This window comes from Protomyctophum parallelum (genome assembly GCF_964188405.1).
Source record: "Protomyctophum parallelum genome assembly, chromosome: 18".
NCBI classification, from domain to species: domain Eukaryota; kingdom Metazoa; phylum Chordata; class Actinopteri; order Myctophiformes; family Myctophidae; genus Protomyctophum; species Protomyctophum parallelum.
Window position 1 is genome coordinate 11,771,150 of NC_139716.1, and position 13,661 is coordinate 11,784,810.

The 13,661-nt window shown below is 47.7% G+C and overlaps 1 protein-coding gene across 3 annotated transcripts; it reads right to left on the minus strand.

The window, feature by feature from the left end:
• Positions 1 to 283: 283 nt before the first annotated feature.
• synpo2a (synaptopodin 2a) lies at positions 284 to 9,235 on the minus strand. Of its 3 annotated transcripts, none has more exons than XM_083788995.1 (2): positions 9,121 to 9,235; positions 284 to 6,210 (listed from the first exon to the last, which is right to left on the minus strand). In XM_083788995.1, exon 2 carries the CDS (start codon positions 6,089 to 6,091, stop codon positions 2,015 to 2,017), a length of 4,077 nt encoding a protein of 1,358 aa, XP_083645121.1. In that variant the 5' UTR covers positions 6,092 to 6,210; positions 9,121 to 9,235; the 3' UTR covers positions 284 to 2,014. The 3 variants fall into 3 exon arrangements, with proteins under 3 accessions (XP_083645121.1, XP_083645120.1, XP_083645122.1); XM_083788994.1 differs by lacking the exon at positions 9,121 to 9,235 and adding an exon at positions 7,731 to 7,787; XM_083788996.1 differs by lacking the exon at positions 9,121 to 9,235 and adding an exon at positions 7,438 to 7,526.
• Positions 9,236 to 13,661: the final 4,426 nt, after the last annotated feature.

A 13,661-nucleotide genomic window follows, 5' to 3' on the forward strand; every position in this document is an offset into this window, starting at 1 on the left:
CCACTGACATAGAAACATAGGTTTTTCAGAAAGATGTTAGGATTTAGAAGCCTTTTTTTTTATCGAACTCAGTCCAAAATGGCTTAAATGAGTGTTTCTATTTTCTTTCCCGTGTATATAAATAAATACAATTCAATCTTCCAGTGAAATGTGTATAAGAAAAGTTGGAGACGTGATGGAATTGTTCAAACTGCAAAGAAAGGAAATAAAGAGTGTAAATAAAGAGAACCCAGTGGGGGGGGGGGGGCATGCTTACAATGTGACCAAGCAAAGGACAGCAAAATGAGGATAAAAGACATATTTTAATGGCAGTGTGGAGAATCGTACAGAAAGTGCACTATGAGGAAAACACACACAAAGAAAATGAAAAACAGAAAATGAAGGAAGAAAGCAACCGTAACCTTAACAAAAGCCTAGAGTATGAAGAGCATTAGAGAGCCTGTCAACCTTTACTCACTTTAAGAAATTACTGTCAGCATAGTTTTGATAGACATCCATATAAATACAAGAGCAGAGGAACAACAGGCTTTGAAAAGAGGCGATAGAGAAACCCTGCAGAGTGAGTGAGTACCGCTAATTGAATAGCAGAGAGTATACCGCTAATAGTTGTTTGTATCTCTGGAACAGACAAACTCACATTATCATCTTTAAGCCAGAGAAGTGGCGACTATAGCATTAGGTGCAACTGAAACTCGAACCAGCGATGCTATCCTTAGCGCTTCCTCACTCGCAGGCATATGTGCCATGAGATGGTAAATATAGCACCCTAACATGACGCAACAGCTGGTGAAAGGTTGAAAATAAAAACCAAACCACTCAAGTATAGGGGCTTTAGTTTAGGCTAGAATGTAACATTTTGCTAGATCAGTATTTGAAGACATTTGAGAATTTAAGTCCCAATGAATATTCTTGTTGTTGTTGTTATTAAAAGAGAACACGGCATGCCAACGACAACTTGACACTTAAATAAATCCCATGGCTTACGCCTTACGACATCACTGACATGGCCTCTGCTCGAAGCCAGAATCATGCTTGGTCGCAGTCGGTGACGCGTTGGGAGCTCGTAGGGAGGTCGGCTATTTTCAGCGCGTGACACCGTCGTGCGACAGAGCATAAATTAGGCCTGAGTCCACCGTGTCCACGCCACCACGCCAACCCTAGCCTCCCATAGCCAGCCTGTCCTCTTATCGGTAAAATATTGCACATAGTAACTATAGTGATGAAGTTTTTCCACTGCCATTGATTGATATTTCTTCACCGATAGACCAATATTTCACCGATATTCACGCAATAATAATGTAACCGTTAATTGCTTTGGAAATGAAAAAACAAAACAAAATAAATAAATCAGCAATGAGCTCAATAATATAAATATAATATACAATAATGTGATATATCTGTATCGGGCCGATTTGACCCTGCATATTATCGGATATCGATATGGGCCAAAAAATGTAATATTGTGCATCTCTAATAATAACATATTGCTTATCATACATAAAGAAACACCAATAATTAGCTTTTCCCTTCCCTTTAAATCTCTTACAATATCAACTTCCGGTTATCTTTGTACAAAATCAACTAACTTTTTTCCCTCTCTCTCATTTCTTTCAGCTCTGCTCCTCTACGTTCAGATATTGCCACCAGTCCTATAAGACTCATTCACTATATAATCTGTGTGCATCATTTAATATCAATGTGTTAAAATGTACATGCTTTATAAAAAATATATAGTTGATTTTTGACTCAGCTGTATCTGGTATTAATTTATAATATACTTACATCCTATGTTATTTTGATCTTTGATTGTTGTGTCATGATAATTAACTATGAACGAGGATGTTTTTTGTGTCTTCTCCCCCTGGCGAAGAAGACACTAAGAATGTCAACTTAAAATTGGACAAAAAACATTTGCAGCTCAACTGTGTTTTTGCAAGTGTAATTCTACCAGTGTTTTCAAGGCCTTGGGCCTGTTTAGTTAAACGAAGGAAACCACCTATAAAACAAACACAAATCACTCTTTCTCAACCGCCACAGGTTTCCACACTTGTGCTGAACCCCTATTGGCTGTAAACTTGGGCTTGGGGGCAGCGGCGGTGCTGCTGCTCCCGGAGGCAGAATCGGGCCTCGCGGCCAGCGGGAAACAAGTGACATGAGGGTGGCTTCCGGAAGCCGAATCGGGCCTCGCGGCCAGCGGGAAACTGGGCACGACGTAGTTACTGGGAGGAGGAGGAGGCTGCTGGTGTGGCTGATAGGGCGCCGTGGGGGCTGCCATGTAAGGGGGACTATTGGTTGGCTGGTACGGGGGCTGGGGAACCTGTTGATAATGGGGGTTTGCTGATTGAGGAGATTGGGGTTGATAGGCGGCCGGGGGAGCTTGTTGTTGTTGATACTGTGGGTTATAGGCCTGCTGGTACGGACCAACGGGAGCTTGCTGGTAGGGATTGGGAGGATAAGCATTCGCTGGGACTTGCTGGTAGTGCTGGCCGTCGTGTACGAACGGCTGAGGGGGCATTCCATTATAGCTCTGCTGGGGATATGGGGCGTTCATCATTGGTCCACCCGGCTGGACAGGAGCCATTTGCTCATATCTGATTGGTTGGTTTTGGACAGGGGGGTCAGGGATTGGTGCAGGCATTGCTTTTGCAGCTTCTGCAGCCTCGGCTGCAGCCTTTGCCGCAGCCTCGGCTGCAGCCTTTGCCGCAGCCTCGGCCGCAGCCTCTACCGCAGGGCCATAAACGAAGAGGGAGGAGTCGAGCTGATATTGTTTAAACGACATGACTTGTACGACATTGAGCTGTTTGGGCTTGGGCTTGGCTTTCTCTTTTTTCTTATTTTTGACCGCGGGGCTATCTGGGGGGGGCTGCTTGATGGCTGCCGGTGGATATGAGGGTGAGTGGATGGGGTTGTACATCAAACCAGGGGGAGGAGCTCGTACGTTTGAGGAGTATGTGAACTTGGTCGGTAAGGACGCAGTCGGCGACGCAGGTCGGCTTGCCTTGTTCGCTTGCACTGTCTGAGAGTCCACGACAAACTTTTCCATGCGAGACTCCCTCTTGGCAAACATGTCGGCTCCTTTCCCTCTGACGGCCGCCCCCCCGGACGCGGATGTCTTTAAGACGCTGGCCATCGGGTTGATCATGGGCGAAGGCGATCTTTGACCAGGCGAAGACGATCTTTGGCCGATCGAGTAGGAGCTCATCCGTTGTGGGGGAGGTGGCGGGACGCGGTCATCCTGTGGAGCGTGCCACGGTTTGGGTGAGTCTTGGGTCACTCTGGAGTTCACGATTGGCCCTGATGTGTTGATGGGTGGTGTTTGTTGTGGCGGTGGAGCCCAGTTGTTCACGGGCGTTTGAGACTGCATTTGGGCCGGGGACCATTGCGGCTGAGTCTGCTGCTGTGTAGGGGCCTGTTGTTGCCAGCCTGGTTGTGGCGGAGATTGATTTGGAGCCGGCTGAGCCCAAGGTTGCTGAGGAGGCACTTGATTCTGCTCCTGGTTCCAGGAATTCATGGGTGGTTCTTGAGCCTGCTGTTGGCCCCATGCTGGTTGGGGCTGAGCCGGGGCAGACATATATGGATTCATAGGGGCTTGAGCCTGAGGTTGAGTTTGTGTTACCCAGGGAGGCTGGGGTTGGGCTTGGGGCTGTGATGGAGGCCATGCATCCATCGGGGGCTGCTGCTGCTGAGGATGAGGTGCTGAGACCCATGGTTGTTGAGGCTGAGCCTGAGGCTGAGGCCAAGTGGTTTGTGCAGGCTGAGGTTGCTGAGCCCATGGTTGTTGTGGCTGGGATTCTGGCTGAGGCTGTTGCACCCACGGTGGTTGTGGTTGGGTCTTTTGTTGGGGCTGTTGAACCCACGGTGGTTGAGGCTGAGCATCTGCCTGAGACGGATGAGTCCAAGGGGCCTGGGGGTGTTGCTGCACTGGTTCTTGGGGCTGAGCCCAAGGTGGCTGGACCTGCTGAGGCTGTGGCTGAGCCCAAGGTGGCTGGACTTGTGGCTGCGACTGCTGCTGTGCCTGAGGTTGGGCCCAAGGTGCCTGGATCTGTTGCTGCGACTGCAGATTCTCTTGAGGCTGTTGCCAATGCGGCTGAACATGGGACTGGGGCTGCACTTGCTCTTGAGGTTGGGACCACGGTGGCTGGACTGGAGGCTGAGCAGGTGTAGTAGCCCAAGGCTGAGACTGAGCTTGGGGTTGTTGAGTCGGTTGAGGGGTCACCCAAGGAAGCGGTTGTGGGGAGGGATTTGGAGGTGGTTCTTGCGACTGCACTTGAGCAGGAACCCAGGGAGCAGCAGGCTGCTGTGGAGCCTGTGTCTGTGCTGGAGGCTGAGCCCATGTTGTAACAGGAGCAGGCTGGGGCTGTGGAGGAGAATGGCTATGGCCGTTCCCCTGCCATGTTGGCTCCTGCTGAACATGCGGTGGCTGTTGAGGCTCTGGTGCACTCCATGTGTTCTGGGCCTCAGCTGGGGTGCTAGCGGGAGCCTCCTGGGGGACTGTAGGGGGTGAAGGCTCAGCGACAGGCTCAGCGACAGGCGCAGGCATTTGCTCCTGTTCCGGGGCTTGGGCAGTCTCTGCGGTGGGGGCTACAGCAGGTGCGGCGGGCACACTATTTTCGGCCTGCTGAGGCATGTCCTGGTTGGTACCTTCTTCAATTTGCTGAGACCAAGGTGGAGAGTTGGGATCGAACATAGGCTTTGAAGCCACCGGCGGTGGAATTTTGTTTTTCCTTGGAGATTGAAGAAAATTGCACGCCTCGGCTCCCAAGCTGAGATAGTCTTCTTCACCTCCCGACTCAAAGCCCGCTTTCTTGTCACTCCTGTTGAGAAGGTTCAGAAGCTCCGGATTCGGGGGAATTTTGGGCTTGTCCGGTTTGAACGTAAACATGGGCTTTCCCATGTACCTTCCTCGTGTCCTCGTGTCTTGCAAAACGCCACTCTTTATCGCGGGCGTAGAGATGCGCTCGTCGCGAGAAGCTATCTCCTCTCCTTGGCCTTGCAGGTCTTGATTGGTCATCGCGGGAGAATAGGGGGCGGGCGCCAGGCTCTGAGCCGAGAAGGGCTTTGCGGTGCGGTTGCTGATGGCGCTCTGCATCTCGTTGGTTTCCTGGTGGGAAACGACGCCGTTCACGTGCTGTGCCGAGTACTGCTGGACATGCTGCTGCTGCTGCTGCTGACTATAATCCTGCTGTTGCTGCTGCTGGTATATCTCCTGTTGCTGATAATGCTGCTGCTGCGAATACTGCTGCTGCTGTTCGTACTGCTGCTGCTGATATTGTTGCTGGTATTGTTGCTGTTGCTGCTGCTGGTATTGTTCCTGCTGCTGGTATTGTTGTTGTTGTACTTGTTGATGTTGTTGTACTTGTTGTTGATGTTGTTGTACTTGTTGTTGATGTTGTTGTACTTGTTGTTGTTGTGCTTGTTGATGTTGTTGTACTTGTTGATGTTGTTGTACTTGTTGTTGTTGTTGTTCGTAGTACTGCTGCTCCTGGTACTGCTGGTACTGCTGCTGCTGCTGGTGGACGTTGACGTCCATGTAGGCCCGGCCCTCGGTGGTGGCCTGCATGTAGGAGCGCTCCTCCACCTGCTGGTAGGCGGCCTTCTTCTCAAACTCCTCCACCTGCTGGTAGGCGGCCTTCTTCTCAAACTCCTCCACCTGCTGATACGCGGCCTTCTTCTCAAACTCCAGGATCCCTTCGACGGGGATCCCCTGTCGCCGCAGCTCCTCGTGCTCGGCGGCGATTTCGTCCATCCTCAGGCGCCGCTCGGCGAACATCAGGGCGCCCTTGCCCTTGGTGTTGGGCAAACAGTCGTCGCCCATGTTCTCTGCCGGGTCGTTGAGCTGGCGCTCGATTTCAAGGAGTCCCTTGGCCTTGTCCCAGTTCACGGTCAGCACTCCTTTACCGCCCGACGCATTAGGGAAGAAATGCTCGTCGAGTTCCGAGTCGCTGGCGGCGACGAGGGTGAATTCAACGGCGTGGGTGTCGTCCTGATCGTCGTCGTGGTCGTCGTCCGGGTCTGACTCAGGCTCGCTCTCTCCCGTGCCGTAGCTCACCAGTGTGTATTTCTTGGCTCTCTGCCGATGTTTCTTGAACATCAACACCCCCTTGTTGTTGGGGTTTGGAGGAGCAGTCGTGAGGAGGAGTGCGATGCGTTTACATTTGGACTTGGCGTCCTTCACCTGCTTCTCGGACAGACTCTCGCTGCGCCTGAGCCCTGCAGAGACACGGAGAAAAGGGAGAGACAAGCGGTGTTCAGAGTGCGGGTCAAATGATTGCCTCAAGTGGCCTACTTCATTTAAAAGTACACGTGAAGGCAGGGGGTATTAATAGACAAGAGACAAGTTGAGACCACTAGAAATCATTCCATCTCTTTGGAGTACGTGCCAAAAAAAATTACATAGATTCTAGCTAGCTCATATAACAAAAATGTATCCCTATTAATATCTATTTTATTTGTAGTTTTAAGTCTTTGCTTTTGTCAGTTTAACTATAAGCCACTTTCCGTTTTAGTATTCATTTAAATAAATATTATAAATGTATATTTTAGAACCCAATATGTGAATGTAGAATAGGTGATTTAAAAACAAATAATCAGTGAATTGTAATTATCAGTAAATGAATAATTCAATGTTGTATGAGTTAACCACAACCTCATTTAACAAATAATAAAAAGTGACAATGCTGCTGTAAGAAACCATATCTTTGTATATTTTATATTATTCATATTTTAAATAATTCAGTATTATTGGCTTTCGGACAACCAAGCAAGTTAAGCAACTGAAACATTTAAACTCAAACTCAATCAAAGGAGACACTGATGCAACAAACATGTAAGCTGTAAATACGTTCACAGATTCATTCATTCATTCTTTCTGTCATTCATTCGTCAAGATTATATTCCAGCCATTGCTTTCCCTCCAGGCCCATAACCTTATCAACCATACGATCAAACAATTATAGAAAGGATCGCCTTATTTCCTTCCAGCCACTTCTAACAATTACCCTCATTTGTAAACAGACAAGACTACATTATTAACCCATTTAGACCTGATTTCGAAATTAAATTAAATAAGTATTCCAAATCCAGTTTTCTGAAAAACCCATGTTTCTATGTCAGTCCCCCAAGATTATATGTAATTGGCCGCCGACCCCCCATCTGAAAATATGTTGTTCCAGGGACCCCCCCCAGAAGCAAAGATTTGAGTTCCATTTTCCAAAAAAATCAAAAATAGCAGACCTACAAGCTCGTAGCGCGGCACTCGGTGCCGTGCTATGATCTTGTAGATCTGCTATTCTTCAATAGCTAAAGTAGAACATAATGCTTTAAACACCAAAAGGGGTTCCCCAAAATGGATTAATACACTTGCGGCGGTCTGTTCTGTTACTAGCCAGCAGTAAAAACACGGAAGATTAAAAATAGCCTGCCAGGCAACATGCTCACCAGCACGGCACCATGCAGCACATCTTTATACCACTCCTTATCTGAAAGGCCACAAGTTGACCACTTTAAACATCCTATGGTCCTCTTGACTATGTCGCGTTTCCTAACACCTAAATGCCTATAGCCATTGACAAGACATCACACGCACACATGCACACAGTCACACGCACGCACACACACACACACGCACGTCCTTGACCCCCTCCCTGACCCCCACCCCCACAATACCAAGCTGTATAAAATAACAAACTCCCCGTACATTTTTATATTCCCGTGGATATATACCAACTGACCTGAACGGTGGAAGAGAGAGCAGGAAAGAGCGAGGCAACAGTGAGCTCACTTTTTTCAGCTCAGCTAAGACGTCGGGTCAGTTTTAAAGGTATCAGGTAACGTTTCGGGGGTGAAGCACATGCTGGTGTCTATCAAAGGGCCACTTGGTTCAAACATCATTACAGCTACACGGGCCTGTTTTATTTATGTCTCCCACATGGCTCTGCATGGGGGAACGCCTCTGCCCTCTCTACAGAGCCCTGAGGAACGCCTCTGTCACTGTGGAGGGCTCTCTACAGACGTGGTCCCCAAACTTTTTCACGTCAAGGACCCCCAAATTGACACTAATTAGCCCCGCGGACCCCCAATTGAAAGGACATGCCAGGGACCCCCATAAGAGAAGATTTTCATGGCTCTAGCAGTGATTCTCAACACTTTTAATTTCAAAGACCCCCAGTTTGACATGCATTAGTCTACGGAGCCCCATTATAATTGCATTTCTATCTCTGGGACCCCAATTTATATTGTAAAATCAATGCTATTTTAACTCTGATAGTGTACAAATGGGTCCATTTGGTCTGTGACTCTCTGAGTTACAGACCCATAAGGGTCCATTTGGTTCCATTTGTACACTCTCTGAGTTACAGACCCATAAGGGTCCATTTGGTTCCAAACTATCATTTAGCTGGGGACCCCCTGGAACTCCCTCAGGTACCCCTGGGGGTCCCCGGACCCACTTTGGGAACCACTGCTCTACAGACTTGTCAGTGTTGAGTCGTATGAAAATGGTTTAGCTTTCGGTGGTCAAAAATACATTAAAAAATGCAAAAGTGCAAAGTGTTGTTGTTTTTTTTACTGTTGTTGAGACCGAAGACAAATTTCCACACGTGGACAATAAATGAAACTAACTAACTAACTAACGAATGTTATATGTCCTATTATACCCTATTGTACATTTGTTATTTGACCTACTGTAGCTGTACTGTACTGTATGTCAACAAGGGGCTGAAGATTATTTAGAACGTAGGATATATCTGCTTGTATCCACACACATGTGTGCACTCACGTGCTCACATGCAGACACACACACACAGTCACACACAGTCACACACAGTCACACACACACACACACAATTTAGATAATGCACTAAACAGCAGATTTGGAAGACTATTAAGTCACAGTAGCCTCCTGCGAGAAGAGGTCTTTATTGCACGCACACATACAGTACACACGTCACACACACATGCACGCACACAGACACACACACACACACACACACACACACACACACACACACACACACACACACACACACAGACACACACACACACACACAAGAGCGTGAGCACGCACATCAAAAAGCTGCAGCATACGGTAGTTCAAATGGAAGTATTGGTATAGATACTCACTAGAGTGCTTTGCCCGGTGTTTGCTGGGCTGGCCTTGATCCCCCTCAGAACCCGAGGACAGCTGTCCCTGTTCCTGTTCCTCGGTCGCTGGAGCCTCCTCTGAGGGCAGTTCAAAAGTGACTGTGAAGGAGGCAGGACCTCCTCTCTCCTCCTCTCCTCCAGGACCACCCACCCCTTCTTCTCCCACGGTCACAATGCTCCTCCCAGCCTGGAAGGACGACCCCTGCAGAGTGATCTCCACCTGCCCCCAGTCGCACCGTGGGGAGCCCACCACCACTCCGTGCTGGCCGAGGGGCTCCCTTTCCGGCCGCGGAACGTAGAGCGAGCGGGTGGCGGTGTGGAGGAGGGTCTCCTCCGGGGTGGTGCTCTCTCTGTCCGAGGGGGTCTGTCGTCCCTCGACCCCATGGGCGCTCCCCAGGGACGTCGTGAAGCCCGTCGTATCCTCCAGGGTTTGCTCAGGGAGAGACACCTGGAGCTCTACCACGGCCCCAGGGGAGAAGAAGTCCCCGGGGAGAAGAAGCTCCGGTGGTGTGCCGGTCTCATCCAGGCCCTGGGGGTCCCCGGAGTCCCCCCGGAGTCCCCTCCCGGAGAGCTCGGTGTCACCGTCGGCCTCCCCCTCCTCCCCATAACATTGGTCCTGGTCCTGGGGCTCGGCGATGTACAGATCCCTGGGGGCTTGCAGGGCTCTGCCCTTAGGGGACAGAATGTGAAGGGTGGTGGTCTGGAGGAAAGCCTCGCTGGAGGATGATGCCCTCTGTTCACAGCACGTCTCCTCTGGGCCAAAGTCTCCTGGTGGGGTGAGGGAGCATCTATGAGGAAAGGAAGGATGGATGAATGGATGAATGGATGAATGAATTAATGATGTAACCTATTTATTGACCAAAACTAGTCGATTCAAGCTATTCAAACCTTGAACACAGGACAGTGGGAAATAAAAATGTAAGCCATCCGTCACTAACCATTCCATCTGTGAGCGTATTTCATTCCTCACACTATACTTTTTGATGATTACATTCCGGTTCACATTTAAAGGGCAGTAGGCCTTACAGTAAAATACATGAATGAGGGATGAGGTCACTGGATAGTGTAGTCAGTGGTTCCATCTCATTTCCAGGACCTCGAGTGGTTCAACGTACAGTCAAACAAATGCAATCTCGGTCGCTCTTATTAATTAAATGACTGCACTATGAAGCAGTGAAGTGTAAAAGTAATCACATTTCAATTAAGCGCCGCCTCATTTCCCCTCTCAAGGTCACCGAGGAGGGATAGAGACAGACGGAATGCTTTATCTGTGAACTCAATTGTTCAATGTAGTCAATTAGACCTCAAGTGACAAGGCCCATTTCTCCAAAGGGAAAAGGGGCGCCGGTGTCTGGAAACATATTGAGACATAAGCTGAGTGAGCAGGTTCTGTAAGACTCTGTAAGACTCGGCACAAACAAGGGACTACATTATTTTCGCTCCTATATTGCCACCAAAATGTGGAACGCCCTACCAACAGTCATTAAGACATGCGAATCCCTTCACTCCTTCAAAACCGCTCTCAAAGGGCACCTATACGGACGGCTGCAATTCGAAACTGGCCCCCGTAAAATCGGAATCCCCCCCCCCACCCCTTTTCCCCTTCACTGTATATGTTTCTTTTCCCTTTAGTTTTTACCTCCTTTAAGATGAAATCCTGTTCTGTTCTTTGACTATATAGAAGTGTCTATTTGTACGTCTCTAAATGTTTTGATGAATTGAACATGGTGGACCCTGTTGTAAACAAGTGTAATGATTAATTGGGTCGTCCACTCACAGTTAACAGTCTTTGTATTGAGTTTGTGCTTGAAATGTACTGTAATTCTGCAAACTGTTAATAAATATTTCAGTCAATCAATCAAAGAAACTAGTCAGGAGAGAGGCTGTCCTCCATGATGGCTCAGAAGGCTTTGTATAGAGCTCTGTTATAGCCGGCAGGTTCCTGGTTAGATCCCCGGCTCCCCCCTGGGTTATAGTGTCGATGTGTCCTTGAGCAAGACATGGAACCCCCATACTGCTGGGAGGCACTGTTCAATAGTTGATACTCCTACAATAAGTTGGATGGTTTAAAAACCCATTTTGACCTGAGATCAGATTCTAAAAATGTCTTCTACATCCTGACAGTTTTCTGAAAAAGCTATATGTTTCTATGTCGGTGGTTCTTTGATTTTTCAAAAATAGCAGACCTACAAGCTCGTAGCGCGCCACTCGGTGGCGCGCTATGAGCTTGTAGATCTGCTATTTTTCAATTGCTAAAGCATGACATGATGCTAACACCAAAAGGGGCCCCGCCCAAAATCGGTTAAATGGACAAATTCCGGGTAAGTGCAAATGTACTTAAATCGATATGGCTACAGGGCAGAGGACACATGTACAGTACGTATATATTTATGTATTTATTTATACCCTTTGCCCTTTTAATTTTAATTTTAAATCCCATCAGTGCTTGATATGCCATTACATTAATGAACAACTGAAATGTGTGTCCCACAGAGTAGATATGACAGGAACTAAATCCACCTGGCATACTATAACTCCACTCACAGCAATCTGGCAGCAGAAATAGCCACACGCTCTACTGCCCTACAGTATATATATAGCTTTTACTATAGGGCTATAGCACTAACAAACAACACTGGAGGACATGCCACTGTGTTACAGGCCCTGACAAACAAAGCACTCGTACCACCTGAGGAGTGGAACAGCTGCTTGTAGATCAGATAAATCAGAATGTGTTTTACGACACTGGCCAAGACACTCAAAGGTCAATGTGGCTACGCAAACACTGGCCTACGCACCTGTGCATATACAGTGCCTTCGGAAAGTATTCACACCCCTTCACTTTTACCACATTTTGTTTTGTTACAGCCTCATTTCAAAATGGATTAAATTCGTTTTTTTCCTCATCAATCTACACACAATACCCCATAATGATGAAGTGAAAAATGTTTTTTCAAATATTTTGTTAATTTATTTAAAATAAGAAACTGGAAAAACACATGTACATAAGTATTCACACTCTTGACTTAGTACCAAGTTGAGGCACCTTTGGCAGCAATTACAGCCTTAAGACTTTTTGGGAATGATCCTACAAGCTTGGCACACTTGAATTTGGGGTATTTTCCTTCTCTGCAGATCCTCTCAAGCTCTGTCAGGTTAGACGGGGATCGTCGCTGAACAGCTATTTTCAGGTCCTTCCAGAGATGCTCAATGGGGTTCAAGTCTGGGCTCTGGCTGGGCCACTCAAGGACTTTCACAGAGTTGTCCTAAAACCAATCCTTCGTTATCTTAGCTGTGTGCTTGGGGTCGTTGTCCTGTTGGAAGGTGAATCGTTGACCAAGTCGGAGGTCCTGAGCGCTCTGGAGCAGGTTTTCATCCAGGATGTCTCTGTACACTGCTCCATTCATCTTTCCCTTTATCCTGACAAGTCTCCCAGTTCCTGCCGTTGAAAAACATCCACACAGCATGATGCTGCCACCACCATGCTTCACCGTAGGGATGGTATTTGCCAGGTGATGAGCGGTGCCTGGTTTCCTCCAGACCGAAGCCTCTCCTCAATAAAAGGCACATGACAGCCGGGCGTCACAGCGCGCATTTTTTTTTTTTTAAGATATTTTTTTGCGGCTTACGCCTTTTATTGATTTTTGAAGGGACAGACAGTAGGCTGACAGGAAACGGGAGAGAGATGGGGGATGACATGCAGTAAAGGCCGTGTCGGGTCCGGGAGTCGAACCCGCGGCACACTGCGACTGGATTACCAGTCCGGTGCCCAGACCGTTACGCTACGGCCTGGGCCGCTCAGACCATTATTAACAAGATTCTTTGGTCTGATTAAACAAAAATAGAGCTTTTTGGCCTGAATGCCAAGCGTTACGTCTGGAGGAAACCAGTGAAAGTCCTTGAGTGGCCCAGCCAGAGCCCAGACTTGAACCCTGTTGAGCATCTCTGGAAGGACCTGAAAATAGCTGTGCAGCGATGCTCCCCATCTAACCTGACAGAGCTTGAGAGGATCTGCAGAGAAGAAGGGGGAAAATACCCCAAATTCAAGTGTTCCAAGCTTGTAGGATCATTTCCAAAAAGTATTAAGGCTGTAATTGCTGTCAAAGGTGCCTCAACTTAGTACTAAGTCAAGAGTGTGAATACTTATGTACAAGTGTTTTTCCAGTTTCTTATTTTTAATAAAATAACAAAATATTTGAAAAAAACTTTTTCACTTCATCATTATGGGGTATTGTGTGAAGATTGATGATGAAAACAACGAATTTAATCCATTTAGAAATGAGGCTGTAACAAAACAAATTGTGGTAAAAGTGAAGGGGTGTGAATACTTTCCGAAGGCACTGTAGGCTATACGCCTAATTTCTAGGTGTGCGAAGGTTTTCTCCTACAGTTGATGCCTGCATGAGGAAGGCTTGTAGGTCTGCTAGGTCTGCTATTTTTGAAAAATCTGTGGAACAACATATTTTTAGATGGGGTTCAGCGGCCTCTTACATAAAAAAAAGATTTGTGTTCCTTGACAT